The following is a 25614-nucleotide window of genomic DNA, read 5'->3' on the forward strand; positions in this document are numbered from 1 at the left end:
ATGGCTACGAACTAGCCAGGCGCCATTAGCCTTACAGTGATTGTAATTAGAGTCTCACTTGTGTTCACCATAGAGATGTACAAGAAGAAATTAAAGATAAGTATATGAGAAGCTCTGTTCTTTTCTTCATAGCATTAATTACGTATCCTGTTCCAGTACTTCACGCCCGTCTGCGTTAGTCTCGCGTGCCTTTTAAGCCACCTCTATCTACAAGGTGTTGGCCCAGCTGCCGACACATCATCTTGACCAGTAAAAATGCCTTCCGGAAGTAAACATATGTAATTTCAGACGTGTTCAACACAGCCCGGACGGATGGCAACCACAGTTGCGAAGATCCTAGGCAGGTCGGGTGCAAAGCTGGGACAACACTTTTGGCACGTAAGGCAAAGTAATGGTCCTGTCACTGGTTCGTGGTATGTATATCGGAGTGCTGAACATTTTGTTCCTACTGGCTTTTTCTTCACAGCCGTGAAATGACGTCATCAACTCTCGTCCCCCCCCCCCCCCTCACTGCAGCTTGCTATGGTTCCAGTCGGCGACAAATAATGTCCCCTAAACAGGTTCGCTGTGACTTAACCTTGCTCCATACGATTCGAATACGGTGTGTGAAACAAAGAGAACATATGGTGAAAATCAGTGTACCATATACCTCGACCCTTATGGACTGTTGCAGGCACAATGTGCGACCTTGTAATGGTAAACCATTTAAGTTACGTATTTCCTTGTTTTCTGACACATGTTCATCATGAATCTTGAAAATCTGTCACAGACATGTGTGTAGCTGTCACACTTATAAATCTGAGGCTCGAAACAAGGAAAAAAGCCTCATAAGCATTAGACATAATATACAAGTAAAAGACAGCTATTGATGATGGAACAACAAAGCTGAAAAGCGGCTACAAACATCAAAAAACTGTTCACTAATGCGTGGGTGCGAAGTACAAGTTCAGTGGTTGTAGACATGCAGAATAGCTAAAACATACCCAGTGAATGACAGAGTCGCCAATCCGCATACAAAATAAGAAAATAAAATATTCCGCGTCAATTGACGGGAAGTCACTTTGATCTGCTGCAGTGGAGTCTTTGGTATTCTGTTCTAAGCACAGACGTCTGTTCACGCTACACTGAAGCTGTGTTCGCCGTTATTTGATTCTGCAATAAAAATGTGCCGATCCTGTTCTTTTCCACATTAAATTCTCCTGTTAGGCGTGTAGATTTAAGGATGAAACTTCTCCGTGCATTGCATATATTCCTAGTACAAACTTAATGCCGCCTCTTGCAGTCTTTTTTTTCCAGTGTTTTTCGGTGGTGTATAAGTGTTCTGTACGCTGCCCGAACAATGATACACTTGGTAAACATTAGGTTTTTATTACGGCTTGCTGCTTATCAGGCTCAACGTTACCGTGACTCATATAAGCACGCAATGCGCGCCCTCCTGGTTACACGCAAACGAGAACAGCCATAATCATATGATAAGGCAGTGAGTGATAGCTGTCGACAAAATTACGTGGTTTAACGACAGGGGAGCTGAGATTGGACACATGTAATCAAAAAACACTCTACCATCAAGCGTACGATAACTCGCGTGAGTGGCTGTTAGTCGAAGGCGGCGTGTATTAAGCCACATTACCAAGGTATACGTGTGAAACATAGAACACAAGTGAATCCTTACCGATAATGTGCTGCTTCCCTGATTCGTCTCCTAAAGTTATGATTATACGTGGTGCAGTCTGATTAGTGTGTGCTGGCCGCGGTGGCCGAGCGGTTCTAGGCGCTCCGTCCGGAACCACGCGGCTGCTACGGTCGCAGGTTCGAATCCTGCCTCGGGCGTGGGTGTGTGTGATGCCCTTAGGTGAGTTAGGTTTAAGTAGATCTAAGTCTAGGGGACTGACGACCTCAGATGTTAAGTCCCATAGTGCTCAGAGCCATTTGAACCATTTGAAGTCAGCATATACTACACAGGGCAAATTCTCCTGGTGGTTGGCATCCTTAAACTTTAAGAACTTGTCTTCCTTAGTGGACATCTCAACGTGTATCAGATACTTCACTAATCGCTCATTCTAAGTAAGTGGAATCAGACACCTAGGGCAAGTATGATATGCATCTTTAAGTTTTGTCGATTGGGAGGAGAGTTAGCAGTTCATGCTCTTGATCCATATGTAGTGTTGTTTCTCACCCTGGGAGAATTAGAACAAATCTACACATTTCTATCACTGAGTGGCTACTTTGGGTAAGTAGAGGGTCCTACGACTTTATGCTTCATGTCTTTTTACTATGGATATCATTATCATGCTCTTCTGGCTTGTTTTCATCTTTCATCTGGCAGAAAGCTTGAAATGAAATACAGGAGATCTGCCTCTCAGATGCAAGTATGTCCTGAGGTGTAATAGCGAAATTATTGCCATCAAAGTTATAAAATCCACAAACATCATAATTGCATATTGAGTCGAATCTTTGATATAAATTATCTTGCAAGACACTATTGACCATATTTTCCGGCTGTGTTTCAAAAATGAACAGCTTAGAGAAACAAATGGCAACACTTTCTGCAGCACTCACCCATCATTTTCCAGGGGAATGCTCGGGCACATAGGGTGCATGTTGTGACTGATTTGTTTGATCAATGGGGCTGGAAGTGCTGTAGCAGCCACCACACTCCCGGACTTAGGTCTTTGCGACTTCAACTTGATTGCTAAACTGAAGGAAGCACTTCCCGGCACTTGATTCAGAACTGTTACAGAGACTCATCAGGCAATAGACTACTGCACTCAAACTATCCACACAACTGGCACTGCTAAGACTATTCGCATCATACATCACAGGCTTATATACAACGTTAGTGGCCACTTTGGAGGACATTAAACCTCTGAAACAAAAACGTAATTTATAATTAAAGTGCAGCTACTCACGAAGGTCCAGTGTAGACTATAATTATCATATGGCAACGGAACCTGGTAAATAATGCGTTAATGCAAACCAGATTTACGCTGGAAACAATTAGTTCCAATTTTGGCCACCAGCTGTAAATCTGGCACTGTACAGCATCTCGTCGACTTCTTCATTGCTCACATTGAACAAGTTGTGTAAGTGGCATTTAATAATAAAATAAACATTATGCCTTTCTGATTTGTTTGACTTTTTCTGTCCACATTCCATTCCTATTCAATGTGGAAGCATTTATAAATGCCTTTCTTGCATTCACAGCGCCACATTTGCACCTGGTGGCCAAAATTGGAACTAATATTTTTCCAGCGAAAATCAGCTCCAGATTAACGTATTACAACATCTGTCAAGTTTCATTGACATACGATAATCACAGTCCACACTAGACCTATGTGAGTAGCTCCACGTTAATTATAACTACCTGGTATATTTTGTATAATTGTAAGTGAATGGTTGCCACTGACACGGTTCCAACATACACATACACATACACATACACATGCACATGCACGCACACACACACACACACACACACACACACACACACACACACATACATACATACATACAGACATACAGAAGAAGGGTCGTATCCACTATGACGTGGATCCAGCGGATTGGGTGTCCTTTGCACGTCCCAGGTGCTAACGTCTTGTAGAGACTGCGGAGCTGACACAACCAGGGAGTGCAAAGTCACACGACTGGGCTCAACTGGATCTCCGCAACATCATTCAAAAATTCTACAAGGGAAACAAAAGAAGAATTACGTCAGATAACTGTATTATTGACATACACACGATATTTATAAGGAAGTTTACTTATTATCGCAATATTCCCCTGTTAACGGTGTGAAATTTCCTCTTTCTTGAAAATTTCCCTAGCACAGACAACCAATTATAGACGGGACACGCCTTTAAGATCTTTCCGATAAAATTAATATGCACAATGTCTAAGCGATAACACGATTTTAGGCCTTAGGCAAAGATATTAAAGTGGGGAATTTACACAATAACTTAATGTGACAAGAAGGTGACTGATAAAAACAATTTTCCATTTGAAGACTATTTTTTTCATTAAAACGTAAATGATCACAACTCAAGAAAACGAGACAATCAGACAGGTATCTAATGCTATCTGTATGAAAATTCTGATTGGTGACTGTGTGGATAGCAGTGTTACTTGACTGTATGAAGAATTACACCCTTCTAACTCAAAAACGACAATCTGAAACTTAATTTCAAAACTCGTTGTTTCCTAACGAAAAACAGTGACTGAAAGTTTGATGACTGACTGACAGATTCATACACTCAACACAAGTACACTGAACCTGAGACCGGCAACTTTATGTAATTCCACAAGCGCGGAATAAGAATGACCTAGCTCACCGATGCTGCTATAAATGCTCCACATAATTTAATAGCCGTGCTGCATGATAAACGCCAATCTCACGCACGCTCTCTCTAGAAGATGAGGGCATGTTTACACAACTGCAACACCGTTCCCTTGATGTCTCCAAACTCAGAAGTCCCTGTGGTCAGCACCAGATCTCAACCGAAGTCGATGTCATGTCCGCAGCACTCCCACCCAGAGTAAATGCTGTCTCCACCATATCTCAAACTAGAGTGCCACGTTTTTACGCCCTTCTTTCCTTTTCCACCTTACAGTGCCAGTCACCAATAGCGAAAACGCCTAACACAGCGACCCAATAGCGAGGTTTCCCTCCAGCAAAGAGAATTCCGTCAAGATGGTGTGTTACGATCGTACATCAATCGTACAACAAAACTCTTCCCCATTACTAAGAAGCGTCATTCCAGCTCTGTACTGGTGACGCCACATTCTAATAAATCAGCTGTGCGTTTCTGTACCAGTGGCACTAGTCTCTGGCACAGAGGGCCTCTGAAATTAGAAATCACTGCTAGCAAGGCTAGCACATTATTTTCTGCAACCTGTATTTCCTAAAGCTGCCAGTGGCTTTCTACATAGGTGGTCCGCAAAACGTGAGGAAGTGCCCCCAGCTGCAGCTCATGGGGCCTCTCTGCCCCTGGGTTGTAAAGCTGGACAATGGTGTGGTACCCTCTGGGATGTCTCAGCTGCTCCAGTTCCATGAAGTCCATCTGACCCCTCTGGTCTCTACTCCCAGCGAGGTATCATTTTCCTTAGCATTCTCTGTTTGCCTCATCTCAGCTCCAGTGCATTGTATCTTCTGATGCATACGTGAAGCGTTCAGAAACCAGTGAATCCATCACCATGTTAAAGAAGGGAAGTGAAGCTACATACAGCACTGTACTAGCAGTCACTGCAGTCCACGATCTTCAATAAAACATTATCAGTGCAATCGCCGCCGTTAAATTAGACAACCAATCTCAAATTAAATGAATAAGACATGCAAAACTGTCTACTGCATTTTAGTGGTGCTGGTTCTGCAAGTCTGAACTGGCACCTCTGTCCATATACCAGATATTAATCAATCTAACATATTGTGCCCCATTAATTCAACAAAAAAAGCAACCATCAGAATGTGGCTATACAGTGAACAAGTATATAGGCGCACAGTTGTGGTTATGTACCAACAGACTTTTTGTCATCAGAGTGTGTATGTTTCCTCACCTCTCCATCAAGGACCTGGAACACTGACGTGTCATATCTGTTTCTGTCTGAACAATGTTGAAGTGTGACACTGCAGTGCATCTTATTAATACATTAAAGGTGTTCCTATTTGTGTACATGGACAACAATGGAATGACAACAATGAAAGTTTATGCCAGACCAGGACTCAAACCTAGGTTGCCCACTTTTTGCCAGCAGTCATCCTACCATTAGACTATCCAAGCGTGACTCATGGCCAGACCCAAACTTCCATATGTTGTCTGTCATGCATGCATGTCCCCCAGATGTGAGCAGCTATCTTCTGTGGGGGGAGAGGATCAAATCCAACCAATAGCTTAACTTCCTGCTATATTTTCAACCATTCAGAGCAGAGGACGCAATGCGGGTAAAGTATGAATATGATGTTGATTCTACAACATTTACGGAGTGAATGCTGACAGGACATATAGCCTGTTGGCACAGGTTAATGGAACACTTCAGTCTCAGAGGAAGTAATAAATTTTTTTTACTGGAGCTCTTAAAAAATGCATTGTCTGGATACACTATATTTAGACAAGTGTGTCTCACTTGATGCTGTTAACACACTTCACTCTGCAGGAAGTAATAAATTCACTGCAATCATATATGCAATACATGCATGCATTCCTATTCAGACTGTGGTGTTTATAATTTAATGTTCTGCATCAGTGTGGATGATGTGATTATTTTGCTAGAATGTGTTGATCCATAGCAATATTTATGAGTAAGCAGCAGCTACAGGGTAGTGAACTCAACAGATTATTTGTTCCTTCCACTGCTGCAAATATGTCAGTGGTGCATGAATGCATTATTATTATTCAGATCATTTTGTTGAGTGTCTGTACTTTACCATGCTACTTGAGGCAAATGTATGCACTAAGTTTAAATGCATCGGAGTGCATCTACCTATTGAACAAATGCACTGTGCAGTGGATACATGTTTTATACTTTACTGTGCCACCTCAAGGTAGACTAATGTGCTATAGCACCATCTTGTTCACAAGTTCTCCTTCTACATGTAGGCAACTTTTTCTGGGAATTGTTAATGCATCCCAGTGTTGAATGGGAATCCTAATCTCATTGTTGTTATTAAATGTCAACTAGTCAAAAAGTTTGTGGGAGAAATATTACTGGTGGATGATTTACTCATTGTAACAAACTGGAGCTGTTATATCGACTGATTCATTGTGTTGTTTCAATTTAAGGAAGTTATAATTCTCCTGTATTATCACATTGTGCTTCAGCTGCAAAGTGATGTACTGAAAACTATGTGCCTCAGTTTTATACCTCCCAGCCATGCTACTGCTGCTCCAAGTGGAGACATATTGTGGTCCAATGGACATCCTCCTCTTAAACTGTACTGTGAAAGTTGTAAAAGAGAACAAATAATATACATGATTTGTATGTGTTCTTTTTCTTTTATATAAAAATTTGCGGTCATTATAGCTTAGCCATTTGGTAATGGGCCACATTATATTTATTTTTTATGCAAGCACTCGAGTGAGTAATCTACACTGACAGCACATCTTTACCTACTATGGATAGTGTACACATCAGAATACTTGTATGGGAGTCAGCACCAGAGATGCCCTGTGCCTGCAGCAGCCTATGCTGGTATCTGTTAACCATTTGTTTATCCATGCACTGACTTGCTGGGGTGAGGCAAGCACAGCCATGCTACTGCTGTTGGAATGAAGTCATTGCTGCAGTATCATCTGGGGTGTGGTACAGACAGAGCAGAGGCAGGGCTTTCCACAGTTGAGTGCAGTGCTTGCATGAATCACGGAAGATTTTAATTTTGGTTTGTTTTAAATAAAGTGCATTGGTCTCCGATCCCAGTGTGACAAATTGTTTACAGTGTAGAAACGTTCCTACCGTTATAATATCTTATAGTCTCAGACTCCTAGAAATTATCTATTGTTTTTAATATAGGATAAGACCCTTACAGGAAAAAGAAGCAAGAGCATATTGGGTACACTGAGATAATTGTTAAACTGTTGCGAGATCGATGTAAATTGTTTAAATAATATACTGTTGTGGTAACTACTGAACATCTACAGTCCTGTATTTAAGTGTCTTCTTGAGATGTCTGTTGCTGAGATTTTATGGTGTTGATTGATCGATGAACAAAGTGCCAATGCTAAGTCCATCTCATGATGTTGGGTACCCCAAAGAGAGAGACGAGGCGGGAGGAGGGGGGGGGGGTTGGGGGGGGGGGGGGTGGAGGAGGTAAATTCCACTAACACGATCATGCTGAAGGCGTTGGGGAGGAGAGGTGGATATTTTGGGTCATAAATTATATAATTTATTAGGTTAAAAGCATTTGGTCATAAATTAGAATTGCATAAACATAACTAAGAACACAACTGAGAGGCTAGTTTACATTAGGCTAAAAACGTCTAGCAGCCATTTTATTTATATATAATATCACATCCAAGTGAGTGGTTTTCTTACATTAAGATCATTAAGCGAAATGCATTTGGTCATTACATTGGTTCTAAATAAGCGTTACTAAGAGCACAAGTTGAAAGTTTTGTTTACATTAGGGTCATAAATAATATTTGTTTACATTAGGGTGCTAGGCCTAGTGTCCAGTTTGTTTACATAAGAACAATGCCCGTATTAAGCCACAAACCATTCTGCCCCAACTGACGCCTCTTCACAGAATGTAAGGTTTGTAAGCTGGCCCACGCTAATAGGTAGGATAGGAGCGAACTGTGGCAGATCAGAAAACAGAGTACAATGCTGGATTTTGGATTATTTGGGGGAAGGGACCAAACAGCGAGGTCATCGGTCTCATCGGATTAGGGGAGGTAGGGAAGGAAGTTGGCTGTGCCCTTTCAAAGGAACCATCCCAGCATTTGCCTGGAGTGATTTAGGGAAATCGCCGGCCGAAGTGGCCGTGCGGTTAAAGGCGCTGCAGTCTGGAACCGCAAGACCACTACGGTCGCAGGTTCGAATCCAGCCTCGGGCATGGATGTTTGTGATGTCTTTAGGTTAGTTAGGTTTAACTAGTTCTAAGTTCTAGGGGACTAATGACCTCAGCAGTTGAGTCCCATAGTGCTCAGAGCCATTTGAACCTTAGGTTAGTTAGGTTTAACTAGTTCTAAGTTCTAGGGGACTAATGACCTCAGCAGTTGAGTCTCATAGTGCTCAGAGCCATTTAGGGAAATCACGGAAAACCTAAATCAGGATGGCCGGACGCGGGATTGAACCGTCGTCCTCCCGAATGCGAGTCCAGTGTGCTACCACTGCGCCACCTCGCTCGGTACAATGCTGGAGTAAGCTCGAGTGTTTCAACGTAGACCGTTCCACACACGTTTTGGAACGAAAACTTCTGCAGTAGGTGACCCCTACCTATTCTCATGTGGACTCAACAATGTCGTCAAGTACAAATGCAGTGAGCGTGGGATCGTAGAAATTGGACTGTTGATCAATGGAAACATGTCGCCCAGTAGATTGGATCACTTTTCTTGTTGCAAAGGTCAGTGACTGTGTGTAGATACACCGTCCTCCAGGTGAAAGTTTGCTCTAAACATGCACCATGTCACAGATACATGACATTTGGGGCAGTATTATACTGAGGCGGATATTCGTTTGGGCTTCCTTGAGACATGTGGTAGTAATCAAAGGCACGATGAGAACAGTGGAGTGTGAACATTATTGCAGACCACTTGCATCCCTTCATGCTTGATGTCTTTCTCAACTGCGTAGCAAGCTCCAGAACAATACCGTATTAACAATATTTTCACAAGTCGCTAATCAACTGAAAGTCTCTCTGCATTTCAGAACAAATTTATAACTTTGGCACCTCCTTGCACATGGCTGTTGTTATCAGCTAGATCTGTGTTTCTCAAAGTTATCTGGTTCTTGGAGCCATTAACCTATCTAACCCCTTCCCCCTTTTCTAATTTCATGTTAATTTTCACTTGGTGATAATTGCATGGTATGTACCTAGTAAAGGATTGTGAACGTAACTTAACTGATTTTAATTCATCCTTTCTGTATCCATTGCTGTTACTGAGAATGTCCAATACTGGCACAGCTTTGCAGCATCCAGATACTGTGAATGCATGTCTGTTGTCTACGGGGCGACCATGATGGACTGTATTGAAATGTTTCTAAAAGACAAGAAGTACGGCATCAACCTGACCATGCACCTCTATGGATCTCATGAAAAAACGGTGAAAACTGGGTTTTACACAATCAGTATATGTGAAAACCATGTTTATTGGTTCAAATGGCTCTGAGCACTATGGGACTCAACTGCTGTGGTCATAAGTCCCCTAGAACTTAGAACTACTTAAACCTAACTAACCTAAGGACAGCACACAACACCCAGCCATCACGAGGCAGAGAAAATCCCTGACCCCGCCGGGAATCGAACCCGGGAACCCGGGCGTGGGAAGCGAGAACGCTACCGCACGACCACGAGATGCGGGCCCATGTTTATTGCTGTGTTTCTTTGATCTACTGCAAATCCTGAACACGCTAGCACAACATATTGCACATCACACAACTGTGCAAAAAAAGTGTTAGAAAGGCTTACCGCTCCGATCATCAGTCTTGCAATTGTTGATATACAGGGTGAAAAGTATTTAGACCGACAAACTCTGGGAGGTTGTACGGGAAATCAAAACAAATATTTTTACCTAATGTCATTTTTCCCTATGAGGAGTATTTAAACCGGTAGAGGAAGATTTCTTTGGCGACAAATTAATTAAACCAACAAACACTTTTCCATTTTTTATGACCAAGAGACAACACGTTAACACAACCCAATTTCAATTACAGTAGATTTTCAAAAATGCCTCCATTGACACGTAAGCAAAGGTTACACCGTCGGATCATGTTCTGTCTGACACGGGCAAAAACCCCAGGAGTACCATGAATTGTTCTTGCTGCTGCTGCTGCTGCTGCTACTATCCAGGCAACCAGATCCTCTTCTGATGCAACAGGAGTTGCGTAAACAAGGTTGCGCATCTCTCCCCACACAAAAAGTCCAGAGGGGACATGTCTGGGGATCTAACAGGTCATGGTACAGGACCACCTCTGCCAATCCACGTTTCTGGAAACCGTCGGTCCAGGAATCGACGTACACAACGACTGAAATGTGCCGGCGCCCCGTCATATTGGAACCAGATGCGTTGTCTTGTAGGGAGTGGGACGTCTTCCAGCAACTCTGGCAATGCTCTGGCGAGAAAATTGTAGTAGTGCCTGCCATTTAATGGCCTAGGTAGCAGATACGGCCGAATTAAACAGTCCCCAACAACACCGACCCACACATCAACGAAGAACCGCACTTGATGAGCGCTAGTAACTGTGGCACGTGGGTTATCCTCTCTCCAAACATGCGAATTGTGAATGTTGAAGACTCCATCACAACACAGAGGATGGAAATGTAGGATGCATTTCACACTGTTCCAGGTACCACTGCGAAAACTGTGCTCTGGGTGGATAATCAACTGGTTCCAGGTTGTGGACACGCTGTATGTGAAATGGACGTAACAATTGCTCTCGAAGGACTGTTCGTACATTCGTCTGATTCGTCCCCATGTTACGTGCAATTTCACGAGTGCTGATTGAAGGATCCCGCTCCACACGCTGCAAGACAGCTTCCTCAAATTGCAGCGTTCTTACCGTGCGACGGCGTCGCTATCCAGGTAATCTGCTAAATGACCCGGTCTCACGCAGACGTTGGTACACAGCAGCAAAGGTCGAATGATGCGGGATACGGCGATTAGGATATTGTTGTTGATAAACCCGCTGTGCAGCTCGTCCGTCGTGGTGCGCTACGTAGTACGCACCAAGCATGTCAGTGTACTCACTCCAGGTGTATCGCTCCATTAGTAAACAGACACAATGCACTACTACACTGGTGGACAGCAGTTGCCTACAATCGAAGAGCGTAATACGCCCTCTAACAACCGAAGAGCGTAATACGGCCTCTGACAACTGACGAGCGTAATACGGACTCTACCGGTTTAAATAATCCTCATAGGAAAAAATGACATTAAGGAAAAATATTTGTTCTGATGTCCCCTACAACCTTCCAGAGTTTGTCGGTTTAAATACTTTTCACCCTGTAGATATTGCGATAGGGCAGTTGCGGAATGAGCCAGAACTCTACCTGGGCATGAGATTATAAATAACAGCCATCTGCCATGAGCTTCGACATCATCCAAATGGCGGACATAAACAACTCAGCAAATTCCAATATGCATAAAGTATTCTCCCATAAGAAGAATTATACATATTGTAATGAAATCATGTTCACCTCCTTCACCAATTCAGAAGCACCTTTCATCCTAACCTAGATTCTGGGCTATACTACAGATCGGTACGTCAACACACCCTAAATTTCAAAAATTTATATAAATGCGAAACAGATCCTACCAACATTCTCTCACCAAAGGCCTCTGCACTATTGCGCTATGGGAAAGCCCATATCCGGGTCCAGTAGGTTGAACAAGCTGCACTCTTTTGTGCTCACTGTGCCACTACTGCAGCGGCTGTTGTTTCCTTTTGGCAGAGACGGTGCGCGAGCTGTTGATCCACGTGCCGGCAACAGTGAAGTCGGACCCGCCGGCGGGCAGCAGCCTGGTGGGCGAGTTGGGGAACGAGTCGGGCATGACGCCGCTCCACCTGGCCGCCTACTCGGGCAACGAGAACGTGGTGCGCCTGCTGCTCAACTCGGCAGGAGTCCAGGTCGACGCCGCCACCACTGAGAACGTGAGTTCACCCGCCGCTCCACCATTCTGGACTACAGTTCAATTCTTTTATCTTGGCGGTTCGCGCATGCCCGCCCAGACGCGGGAGATTGCTGCGTTGCCAGTTGCACGCATCAAGCAAACTTACGTTTAGGGGGGAGCGTGCAGTTTGTGAAGTAAAGCCACCACAGTCGCATTAAGCCTTTCACTGCTACAGAGACATGCTCCCCGTATTCCGCGCTGTGCGCGATTTTGTCATCACTGCACTGCTCGCCTGTGCAGACACATGGTGTTCCGACTGCTTTGACACACTTACCATTCGATTTCACAGAAACTATTTGGCCCAAAAATTTGATATTTACACATCTTCTTGATTGATACTTTCCCCCCATAAATGACTTAATTTTGTTTCAATGTTCAACGCAGTTATTGTGCAGCATTAAATGTAGTAAACCACTGCACGAAATTTTGAAGAGTTTACAGAGATAAAAGTCCATAGCGTATACTTTCCATATGGCTGATTTCAGTTGCCACTAGAAATTTCAAAAAATTACATTCAAACGAATAAAATTCACGAAGTAAGACACTTCGATATTGTTTTTAAATAAAGTAAATATTAAGCATTGAATAAGGTTTGAACTCAGAACCTTTTTCTTAGCAGCGAAACATTTTAACCATTACACTAACGCAGCTCATCATTCAATATACTTCCTGGAGGACTTTAAACTGAGACGCAAAATACCGACAAACACTGTTGATAAGACTATGAATTACTGACGTTTTGTCGAAGTACAATAGGAAATAAACAATTACAGCTGTTCTTTATTGCGAAAAAGCGGTTAGTGAGAATGATACAAACACCTTTCCTTGCTATCGCCTGAATTAGGAGTCTTATTGCTTGTTTGGTTTAACTGATTAATAGAATATGAAGCAATTGGAATAAAGAATGCTTTTTCCAAACTTTCTATAAAACAAAGTCTGGTATCAAGACATTGCTTTCGTTCAGTTATTTTATTTATGACTGAACGTTTCTAAAACTGAAGACACTCGTCCGTGCTCTGTACTGTAGTCGAGCTCTGGCAACGTCGTTCTCTGTTCATTGGCTGACTGTGTTTTGTGACGTCAGATGCGCAGAACGAACTTAAATTCGGCCGCCGTCGTAAATGACGCGCACTTTAGTGCCGGCACCGCCCGCCTCAACAACGAGGAGGCATTCACGATGTCATCTGCACGGCTGGCAGTCCAACCTCTGCCTGTAACCAACGCAGGAATTTTTTTTCAATGTTTGCAAAATACACTGTTTCGTCCAGAAGCCCCATTGCCTTTCTACTAGTGTACTTTCCGAAGTGCAAAATGTTTGCTGTGTAATTCAACAAGCTAATACCATGTTTTCAAATAAATGAAACTGTGTTATTGTTCAGCCTCCATAAACCATTCCAAAGTTAAACGTCAAACAACTGTTCACGAATGAAGTTTTATTCACAGATGACTCAGATCGTTCACCATATACCACTGTATGAGTTGCGATCAGAATATAAAAGCACTCCGTCTTCAGGCCACAAGTGGCCCATCGGGACCATCCGACCGCCGTGTCATCCTCACTGAGGATGCGGATAGGAGGGGCGTGTGGTCAGCACACCGCTCTCCCGGTTGTTATGATGGTTTTCTTTGACCGGAGCCGCTACTATTCGGTCGAGTAGCTCCTCAATTGGCATCACGAGGCTGAGTGCACCCCGAAAAACCGCAACAGCGCATGTCGGCTGGATGGTCACCCATCCAAGTGCCGGCCACGCCCGACAGCGCTTAACTTCGGTGATCTAATGGGAACCGGTGTATCCCCTGGGCATGGCCGTTGCCTTCAGAATAAAACGGCAATTTTTTTTATCTGGAAACAGTTTCATTTATTCGTCCACATCAATATAGCCCTATCGAAATAGTCCCCATACGCTTACGCCAGCGCTTTTTCCAAACCCAGAAAGGCTTCTGGAACTCTAGCTTTGAGATGGTTTTCTTTCTCTCTCAACCACGTGTTTTCAATCTCAGCCATGCATCAAAAAGACAATCCTATAAGGTTGTCCTTATTTTTACGCACTGAAAAAAGTCGCATAGACCGTGTTTGGCGAATATGAAGGATGGGACATCGTGACCATATTGTTTTTGGCCAAAAATTCACTAATAATCAATGAGGAGTGAGCAGGTGCAATATCGTTTTGCATTAACCACGGATTGTTTTGCCACAAATTCCGGCGTGTCTCGTTATCTTTTTTTCGGGTTGCTTCACGCAAGCCGTGTTGACCTTGTTAACAGTACTGCTTATTGATCAAGCAATCTTGCGGCAATAACTCGTTGTGCTCTACGCCATTAAAATCAAAGAACGTAATCAGCATAACTTAGACTACCGCACTTGCCAAGTTTCTTCAGACTTGCGACGTATAGCGACTCATGCGCAGCTTTCATTCCTTACTGTTTTTGTTCGAAATTCAACAGTTTTTGAACATATTTTTCTGTCGCACTTTCCTTGCCTTCATGGCATGACTCAATTGATACGCCAATATCATCAGCGACTTCTCTTATTGTTGTCTGACGATCGTTCCCACTCATTTCTTAAACCTTTTCCAGGGTTTCATCCAGTCAACTTCAACTTTTTCACGACCTTATTCTAAATGCTTGTTTTATTCTTAGTAGACTCAACTAAAGCAAGATTTAAAGTTCTTAAAACTTTTCTACGCTTCGTATCGCTCCTATAGCGAAATTTCATACTAATTCTCTGATACGCTTTTAAAGAAAATACGAGGATCGGAACTTAAATAGTCGCAACTATTTATTCGCAGCCGATACAAAAGAGTTACATGTTTGCACCTGTTACTGTCCGTCAAGTAGTCACCAGCGTTGTGTAGAACCCGTTGCCAGCGATGTGGAAGGCGTAGTATACCGTTAGCAGAGCCTGTCCTGTTGATGGTGCGAATGCAGCGGTCTACTGCCTGTCGAATCTCTGGAACAGTTCTGAAGCGAATGCCACAAAGTGGTTCCTTCATCTTCGGAATCAAATCAAAATCAGAAGGCCTTAAGCCCGGGGAGTATTACGGATGGTACAGTACCTCCCAGTCTCATCGACCGAACAGAGCAGCCACAGCTTGCGCTGTATGTGCCCGCGCGTTGTTGTGCAAAGTGACGGGTGGGTTGCGCAGAGAGTATCGCCGCTTCTTCCGCAAAGCTGGTCGCAGGTGAAGCTCCAAAAACGAACAGTAATACTGTGCATTGACAGTCTGCCGTGAAGTAACGTAATGCGTTAGGATAACACCACCACAGTCGGACACGAGAATCACCGTAAGTTTAGACCGCTCCATTCAACAGAACAGGCTCTACTAACGGTATACTACGCCTTCCACATCGCTGGCAACGGGTTCTGCACAACGCTGCTGACTACTTTGAAGGACAGTAACAGGTACAAACATGTAACTCTTTTGTATCGGTTGTGAATAAATAGTTGCCACTACTTAAGTTCCAACCTTCGTAGATAATTGCCGATACTACTACCACACATGTAACGTTTCTGACAGTTGTCAATTGACTGAAATTCGCTACAGCAGCTACAGCACAATACATGTTTAACAACACAACAACGAAAAGATAGCATAACTGGTCTAATGTTGTTGTTGTTGTTGTTGCTGTTGTGGTTTTCAGTCCAGAGACTGGTTTAATGCAGCTCTCCATGCTACTCTATCCTGTGCAAGCTTCTTCATCTCCCAGTACCTACTGCAACCTACATCCTTCTGAATCTGTTTAGTGTATTCATCTCTTGGTCTTCCTTTACGATTTCTACCCTCCACGCTGCCCTCGAATACTAAATTGGTGATCGCTTGATGTCTCAGAATATACCCAACCAACTGATCCCTTCTTCTAGTCAAGTTCTGCCAGAAATTCTCCCCAATTCTATTCAATACCTCCTCATTGGTTATGTGATCTACCCATCCAATCTTCTGGTTTAATACAACTCGCGAAATTACAAAATTTTAATTACTTTTTTTAACACATCCCGTAATCAGAGAATCATATACCCAACTGCTTGTTGTGGACAGTATATTGAGTATATCGCAAAGCTCCTTCTACAGTCCTGCTGCCTTGCCATCATAAAGATGTTGCCTGGTGTGAGAAACGAGAACTGAAAATTTCTGCACTGCAACGCGTTCTCGGCACTCCTGAGAAGTGACGCCGATCGGCTCATGCCGACACCAGCCAAGACCGGAACGAGAGCAAACACTGCACTTTGTGAAAGCTTTCAAGCGACTCTTGTACCATTCTTCCTGAAAAACAGCGACCCGTTCGGATAATGATGGTGGGGATCGTAAAGTAGACCACAGTTGCTTAATAATATTGAGATCTGGTGACTATGTCAGCCAGGGGAGATGCGACAGTCCATCCTCGTGCTCACAAAACCAATCCTGGACTATGCGAGCTGTTTTAAACACAGCCCTGTCGTCTTATGACACCGCATCATCACTGGGGTTCAAACAGTCTACCATGGGATGGATCCCATCAGCCAAAATGGTCACACAGTCCTTGTCGGTAATGCGACATTCCAGAGTAACCATGTGGCCCACGGAGTATCACGATATGACTGACCAAATCGTCACAGTACGTCCGCTACATTTTTTCGGACGTAAACTCGGCGAAAGTTGGAAACAGAATGAAACAAGACTGATCTGAGAAAATTACGTTCTTCTATTACTCCATGGTCCAGATTTTATGGCATCGGCAGCACATCTTCCTGTTACGGATGGTTACATCACTGGTGAGTGATTATTGAGTTTCATCTCACCATATAAGTCCCTTCTTCTTGAGTTCCATTGTATGTCGTTTTGATGCTGACAGGGTTCGTGAGCGCGACATTCAGTTCTGAAATGACTTTTGGAGCTGTTGTCCTCTTATTTTTCGTCTCAATCCTCTAAAATGACTGTCCGTCACAATCACTCAACACAGTATTTCACTTGTGTTGTGTCTTCTTTTCCCGCTTTCCCCCGACGCGGCTCCCCTTCAGACACGAGACTTCGGCTAGGATGGTTACGCAAGCACTCACCATCCCAGCACCAACAATTTGCTCACGTTCGCATTTCTTTGATCCCACATAATGCAGTCACGACTGGAGATGCCAGGAGAGATACAACACTTTTGTGAGCACATATGACATTTGCAATTCTCTGAGAACATTGCAGAGGCGCTGTTAGTGGTCAAATAAACAGTGCAACATGCAGGCTACATACATACGCCTCTGTATGTATGTTCAGGAATGCATTTCTGGTGGTGTTTCCATATTTTTATTCAACCGCTGTACATATTGTAGCTTAGCTTTAGATGAAGATATATTTTCATGTGACTGAGCCACAGATATATAACGAACACGGCATGGTATCTGCAACATAAATATTCTTATATAATACCTGCAACCGAAACTTACATCTGAACTGTGGCACTAGAAAGACATATATTCAAACAAATAAGTGTAGCATATGTCAACTTTGACATTCATAGTTGTTTTAGTGTACTTGCTCTGAGCCTCGTGATATGTTTCTTTTACGTTTGTTAATACGTCTCTTTATTGTGGTCTACAGTCCGAAGACTGATTTGCTGCAGATCCCTACGCTAGTCTATCTTGTGTAGATATTTTGGTCTCTGCATACTGTCCAAGTTAGCTTGCATACTACTGCGAAGCTTGGGTCTCCCGCTACAATTTTTCCCCTTTAGGTTTCCTACCATTATTAAAACTGAAGATTCCTCGATGCCTCAGCATGCTTCACCTGATCCATTCTTTTAGTCAAGCTTTGCTATACATTTTTTCTCCACAATTCTATTCCGTACTTTCTCATTAGTTACCTGATCCACCCATATAATCTGCAGCATTGTCCTGTAGCACCACACCGTGATAGCTTGTACTTTCTAATTGTCAGTACTGTTTTACTGTTCACGCTTCACTTCCGTACTAGGCTACATTAAAGGCAAATACCCTCAGAACAGGCTTCCTAGCGCCTAAATTTATATTATATGTTAACCAGCTTATCATTTCCAGAAACGCTTTCCATGCTACTGCCAGTCTGCATTCTACATCCCCTCTAATGTGGCTATCGTAACTTACTTTGTTGCCTGACTGACAAAACTCGTCAAATACTTTTAGTATGTCACTTTATAATGTAATTGTCTCGGAATCGCCTTATTTAATTCTATTACATTCCATTACCCTAGTTTCACATTTTTAAATTTTCGTGCTGCGACCACTTTTTAAGTCACTATCCACTCCCTTCAACTCATCTTCCAAGTCCTTTGCAGAGTCTGACAGAATTTCAGTGCCATCGCCACACCTCGAAGTTCTTATTTCTTCACCCTGAACGGCGAAGACATTGGTGTTACCAGCATAAGCTGCTTTCAGTGAATGATGACATGTTCTCCCTCTCACATGTTGTTGTTGTCCGGAGATTGGTTTGATGCAGCTCTCCTTGCTACTCTATCCTGTGCAAGCGTCTTAATCTCCGAGTAACTACTGAAACGTACATCCTTCTGAATCTGCGTACTGTATTCATCTCCTGGTCTCCCTCTACGATTTTTACCCCCCGCACTTAACTTCCAATACTAAATTCGTGATCCTTGATATCTCAGAATGTATCCTATCAACTGGTCATTTCTTATAGTCAGGTTGTGCCACATTTATTTTCTTATCAGTTCTATTCAGACCTTCTCATTAGTTATGAGATCCACCTAACCGATGTTCCCTATTCTTCTGTGGTAACACATTTCAAAAGCTTCTATTCTCTTTTTTGTCTGAACTGTTTATCGTCCGTGTTTCACTGCTACACGTGGCTACGCTCCGTACAGCTATTTTCAGAAAAGATTTCCTATCACTTAAATCTGTGTTCTATGTTAATAAATTTATCTTCTTCAGAATCGCTTTTCTTGCCATTGACAGTCTCCTCGACCATCAGTTATTTTGCTGCCCAAATAGCAAAACTCACCTACTCTTTTAAATGTGTCATTTCATAATCTAATTCCCTCAGTATCACCTCATTTAATTCTACTACATTCAGTTATCTTTGTTTTGTTTTTGTTGATATTCGTCTTATATCGTCTTTTCAAGACACCGTCCATTCCGTTCAGCTGCTCTTCCAACTCCTGTACTTCCTCTTACAGAATTACAATGTCATCGGCAAACCTCAAAGTTTTTATTTCTTCCCCTCGAAATTAAATTACTACTTCAAATTTCTCTTCTGTATCCTTTGCTGCTTGCTCAATGTAGACATTGAATAACGTCGGGGAGACGCTACATAGAACTCCGTCTGCTCCCTTCTCAACCACTGCTTCATTTTTATGCCCCTCGACTCTTATAATTGCCGTCTGGTTTCTGTACGAGTTGTAAAAAGCCTTTCACTCCCTGTATTTTACCCCTACTACCTTCAGAATTTCAGAGAGAGTATTCGAGCCAACATGGTCATAAGCCTTATCTACGTCCACAAATGACATGAACGTAGATTTTCCTTTTCTTAACTTATCTTCTAAGATAAGTCGTAGAAGGAGTGTTGCTTCTTACATTTCTCTGGAATCCAAACTTATCTTCCCCGAGGTTAGCTTTTATCAGTTTTTCTATTATTCTGTAAAGAGTTAGTGTTAGTATTTTGGAACTGTGATTTATTAAACCGATAGCTCGGTAATTTTCACATCTGTTAGCATCCGCTTTCCTTGGAATTGGATACCCTCGTAGTCTGAGGGTATTTCGCCTGTCTCCCCGTCACATAAGAACAAAATATGTCACATTTGTGCGACGTACTCCAGTATCAGTAACATTTTCAAATGACCTTTAAATCTTCTTGTAAATTTCTCCTTGGTCTTCTGACCGTCATCATCCTCTTGCAACCCAAAGTCGATTTTTTAATTTTGAAGTAAGTTAATAATTTGGGCGGCTGGTCACATTTTCGCAGCGTTTGGCACGTTGTATTAGTGAGACACAGCAGGGAGAGGTAGCAACTGTAGAACTAATATAAGCAGTCTTCGTAATACCTATCTTTTATTCTTCTTCTTTGTTGTAAGTTGTAGGCTCGTAGTCGATTCTCAAATGCAACTTTGTACACTGGTCTACAGGATATTCGACTTCATTTTCTGTTTTTAAATAATAGTATGTACACTGGTGGACTTACTGTTGTTGAATAGATACATTTTCAGTCATTTCACTTCACAATACAAATCAACATCAACCACCGTATTAACACAACACACGTACGAGGGGCGTTTGAAAAGTCCGTGCAAAGTCCGAAAGATGGCACCACCATGTTTAGTTAGTAGCATCTTTGGAAAGAACTTACACCAAGTTTCAGCCGTATTGGTCTATTTATTTGTGTTTGGCATTCGTGTGAATCAAGGAAGTCGAGTGATTGTCAAAAAATGGACGAAGAAGAATTTCGTGTGGTGATTAAATATTACTTTATGAAAGGCAAAACGCCTCAGGAGACTAAAGAGAAGCTTGATAAACATTATTGCGATTCTGCACCTTCCATTAAAACAGTTGATAAGTGGTTCCAAAATTTTTGGAGTGGCCATTTGAGCACAAGTGATGCTGAACGTTATGGACGCCCTGTGGATGATAGTGATAGTGCTGTGGGCATCTCGAGTGAACGGTTATATAATATTTTGCATAAACATTTGGACATGAGAAAGCTATCTGCAAGATGGGTTCCGCGATTGCTCACGCTTGACCAAAAACGGAATCGCGTGGAAAGTTGCAAGAATGGTTTGCTGCTGTGCAGGAAGAATCCGCAGGACTTTAGCGTCGTTTGTCACTGTGGATGAAACATGGATACATTACTATACTCCTGAGACCAAACAACAATATAAACAATGGGTTACCAAGGGAGAGTCTGCACCAAAAAAGGCGAAGTCCGTTCCTTCTGCCGGAAAGGTTATGTCGACTGTCTTTTGGGATTCACAAGGGATAATCCTCATCGACTATCTGGAAAAGGGTATAACTATTAGAGGTGCATATTATTCATCGTTATTGGACCGTTTGAAAACCGAGCTGCAAGAAAAACTCCGGCGATTGGCCTGCCTAAAAGCCCTTTTCTATCACGACAATGCACCAGCACACACCTCAGAAGTTGTGGTCGAAAAATTAATGGAAATATGATTCCAACTCGTTTCACATCCCCCCTATTCTCCAGACTTGGCTACCTCGGACTACTATTTGTTCCGCAATTTGAAGAAATGGCTGGCGGGACAAAGATTTTATTCAAACGAGGAGGTGATTGCAGCAACTAATAGCTATTTTGCAGACTTGGACAGTTACTATTATTCGGAAGGGATCAACGAATTATACCAGCGTTGGTCGAAGTGTATGATTCTAAAGGGCGACTATGTCGAAAAATAAAAAAGGTTTACCCCAAACACGTAAGTAGTTTCTGTTTTTGCACGAACTTTTCAAACGCCCCTCGTAAGTTGTACTTCACCCTCGCATTTCAAACTCTTACTACCAAATGCCCACAGATAGAGATATACGAGGGCTGTCCAGAAAGTAAGTTACGATTGATCGCGAAATGAAAATCACAGTGAAAATCAGAAATGTTTCATTTTTAACAGTTAGCTACACCTTTCAGCTACTTCTCTACGTAGTCGCCGTTCTGACTCAGACATTCGTCGTAGCGTTGTACCAACTTTCCAATACCCTCATCATAGAAGGCAGCCACCAGTGCTTTCCGCCAATTCTCTACGCTGGCCTAAAGCTCGTCGTCTGTGCCAAAATGTTGTCTTCATAGCCAGCGGTTCGTTTGAGCAGAGATGAAACTCAGTGGGAGACAATTACGGGCTGTATTGTGGGCAACCAAACATTTCCAATTGAAACGATGCAGGAACATCTTCATTGTCCCTGCAGAATGAGGCTGAGAATTGTCTTGAAGAAGAAACTGCACGACAGTTATGTAATGTTGGTTGCATAGCTTCAGGGGAAAATTCTCACCAGGCCCTCGTACTTGGCGGGAGACACTATTTTCTATAACATCTTTACGCGCTCACTAAGAGCTCAGGAATTAAAAGAGCGACATAATTCTACCTACAGTCATACTAGAGACACTGCCCAACACATTTTTGCAAAGCTTTATCGGATTTTCATAGTCGTTTCCATTTTGCGACCGATCGTAACTTACTTTCTGGACAGCCCTCGTACCTCTAAGAACACATTTAAGTGCTTGGCAGAAGGTTCATCGAACGACAATCATACTATCTCCCTACCATTCCACTCTCGAAGAGTGCGCGGGAAAAACGAACACCTAAACCTTTCTGTTCGAGCTCTGATTTCTCTTATTTTATTTTGATGATCATTCCTACCTATGTAGGTTGGGCTCAACAAAATATTTTCGCATTCGGAAGAAAAAGTTGGTGACTTAAATTTCGTAAATACATCTCGCCGCGACGAAAAACGTCTTTGCTTTAATGACTTCCATCCCAACTCGCGTATCATATCTGCCACACTCTCTTCCCTATTACGTGATAATACAAAACGAGCTGCCCTTTTTTGCACCCTTTTGATGTCCTCCGTCAATCCCACCTGGTAAGGATCCCACACCGCGCAGCAATATTCTAACAGAGGACGAACGAGTGTAGTGTAAGCTGTCTCTTTAGTGGACTTGTTGCATCTTCTAAGTGCCCTGCCAATGAAACGCAACATTTGACTCGCCTTCCCCACAATATTGTCTATGTGGTCTTTCGAACTGAAGTTGTTCGTAATTTTTACACACAGGTATTTAGTTGAATTGACAGCCTTGGGAATTGTAGTATTTATCGAGTAATCGAATTCCAATGGATTTCTTTTGGAACTCATGTGGATCTCCTCACACTTTTCGTAATTTAACGTCAACTGCCACCTGCCACACCATACAGCAATCTTTTCTAAATCGCTTTGCAACTGATACTGGTCTTCGGATGGCCTTACTAGACGGTAAATTACAGCATCATTTGCGAACAACCTAAGAGAACTGCTCAGATTGTCACCTAGGTCATTTATATAGATCAGTTCCCTGGGGAACACCTGATATCACTTCAGTTTTACTGGATGATTTGCCGTCTATTACTACGAACTGCGACCTTCCTGACAGGAAATCACGAATCCAGGCCCGCAGCTTGACTAGAAGTCGCTTGTGAGGAACGGTGTCAAAAGCTTTCCGGAAATCTCCTAAATACGGAATCAACTTGAGATCCCCTGTCGACAGCGGCCATTACTTCGTACGTTGCACAAGAACGATGTTTTCTGAAACCATGCTGATTAGGTATCAATCGACCGTTCCCTTCGAGGTGACTCATAATGTTTGAATACAGTATATGCTCCAAAACCCTACTGCAAACCGACGTCAACGATATAGGTCTGTAGTTCGATGGATTACTCCTACTACCCTTCTTAAACACTGGTGCGACCTGCACAATTTTCCAATCTGTAGGTACTGATCTATCGGTGAGCGAGCGGTTGTATATGATTGCTACGTAGGGAGCTATTGTATCAGCGTAATCTGAAAGGAACCTAATCGGTACACAATCTGGACCTGAAAACCTGCCCGTATCAAGCGATTTGAGTTGCTTCGCAACCCCTAAGGTATCTACTTCTAAGAAACTCATGCTAGCAGCTGTTCGTATTTCAAATTCTGGAATATTCCATTCGTCTTCCCTGGTGAAAGAATTTCGGAAAACTGCGTTCAATAACTCCGCTTTAGCGGCACAGTCGTCGGTAAGAGTACCATCGGCACTGCGCAGCGAAGGTATTGACTGCGTCTTGCCGCTTGTGTACTTTACATACGACCAGAATTTCTTCGATCTATCTGTGCAAAATCATCTTTGAAACATATATTTCAAAAAACAAAGTATAAATAATTGTTTATCTCTGCTTATATTTCTAAGAAGTCGATAATCATCATCGTTATTATATTAACTGCTTACATATATGTTGACGTCTATATATTTTCCTTTAAGTATATGGTAATGGATTTCTTGGTTTTGAATCTTCAACTTGGGAATATGATCCACAATAGGTTAGTACATTTATCTCACCATAATTAGTTTTATTACACTGTAGTTGCACATTTTTATTATTATTTGGCATTCTGCGCACGTGAGTCGGCTGCGAGCTGTGTTGTGACGGCAAGTGGTGCGCCTTGCAGGGCTACAACCCGCTGCACCTGGCGTGCTTCGGCGGCCACATCACGGTGGTGGGGCTGCTGGTGAGCCGCGCCGCCGACCTGCTGCAGAGCGGCGACAAGCACGGCAAGACGGGGCTCCACATCGCCGCCATGCACGGCCACTTCCAGATGTGCGAGGTGCTGCTGGGCCAGGGCGCAGAGATCAACGCGCCCGATAAGGTAGGAGGACGCCTGCGCCCCGGCTGCGCGGGGGGGAAACACTCGTCAGCTAGGAGCACGACGCAGTGAGCAAACAGGCAAAATGTGATAATTAACGACCTGCAGTGAAAACTGCACACATGCTAGCTATAATTTAGTGACTATAACGGGTGATCAAAAAGTCGGTATAAATTTGAAAACTTAATAAACCACGGAATAATGTAGATAAAGAGGTAAAAATTGACACACATGCTCGGAATGACGTGGGGTTTTATTAGAACGAAAAAAAAACAAAGTTCACAAAATGTCCAACAGATGGCGCTGGACAGGAAAACGTCAGTGACTGCGCATGACAATCGTGTATAAAAGGAGCTGCAATGAGAGAGAGAATCAGATGCGCCAGCAGTCGCAGCATGTTGACGTTTGACGTTACCTGAAAAGGGGCTTTTAGTGAAGCTGTATTATCAGAATGGGGAATGTGCTAGTTCAGCGTTACGATCCTATCGCCGTAGGAAGGGGATTCGAACGGGTAAAGGTCCGTTGACAAATGCAGCTGTGGCGAGAATGATTTCGAAGTTCGAAGACACGGGTTGTTTACACGATAGACCCCGTAGTGGCCGACCGAGCACAAGGCGTAATGCTGCTGAGACAGTTCAGGAAGAAATGGAGACTGTAGCGGGTTCGTCTACGCACGGGGAAGTCAGCGCTCGTGCAGTCGCACGTCGCACCGGCATTCCATACTCTAATGTTTGGTTGGCACTGAGGCGTACCCTCCGATGCTATCCGTACAAAATCCATCAGCATTATTAACTGTTACCTGGCGATTTAGTGAAGCGGAGGGCATTTGCGGTGTGGGCGTGTCAAAAGATGGCGAAAGATGACGATTGGTTGAGTAACGTATTGTGGAGCGACGAAGCTCATTTCACGCTCCGAGGGTCTGTCAACGCCCACAACTGCAGAATGGGCTACCGAAAATCCTAGAACTG

General features: G+C 43.1%; 1 protein-coding gene across 1 annotated transcript in view; it reads left to right on the forward strand.

Moving 5' to 3' along the window:
- Positions 1-25614, forward strand: part of LOC126195755 (serine/threonine-protein phosphatase 6 regulatory ankyrin repeat subunit A) — a 427181-nt gene that overhangs the window by 220411 nt on the left and 181156 nt on the right. The window contains exons 12-13 of the mRNA XM_049934383.1: positions 12101-12312; positions 24437-24649. Of these exons, the coding sequence (XP_049790340.1) occupies positions 12101-12312; positions 24437-24649 (425 nt within the window). The remainder of the gene's footprint in view (positions 1-12100; positions 12313-24436; positions 24650-25614) is intronic.

The sequence above is a fragment of the Schistocerca nitens genome, chromosome 7, assembly GCF_023898315.1.
Source record: "Schistocerca nitens isolate TAMUIC-IGC-003100 chromosome 7, iqSchNite1.1, whole genome shotgun sequence".
Classification (NCBI taxonomy): domain Eukaryota; kingdom Metazoa; phylum Arthropoda; class Insecta; order Orthoptera; family Acrididae; genus Schistocerca; species Schistocerca nitens.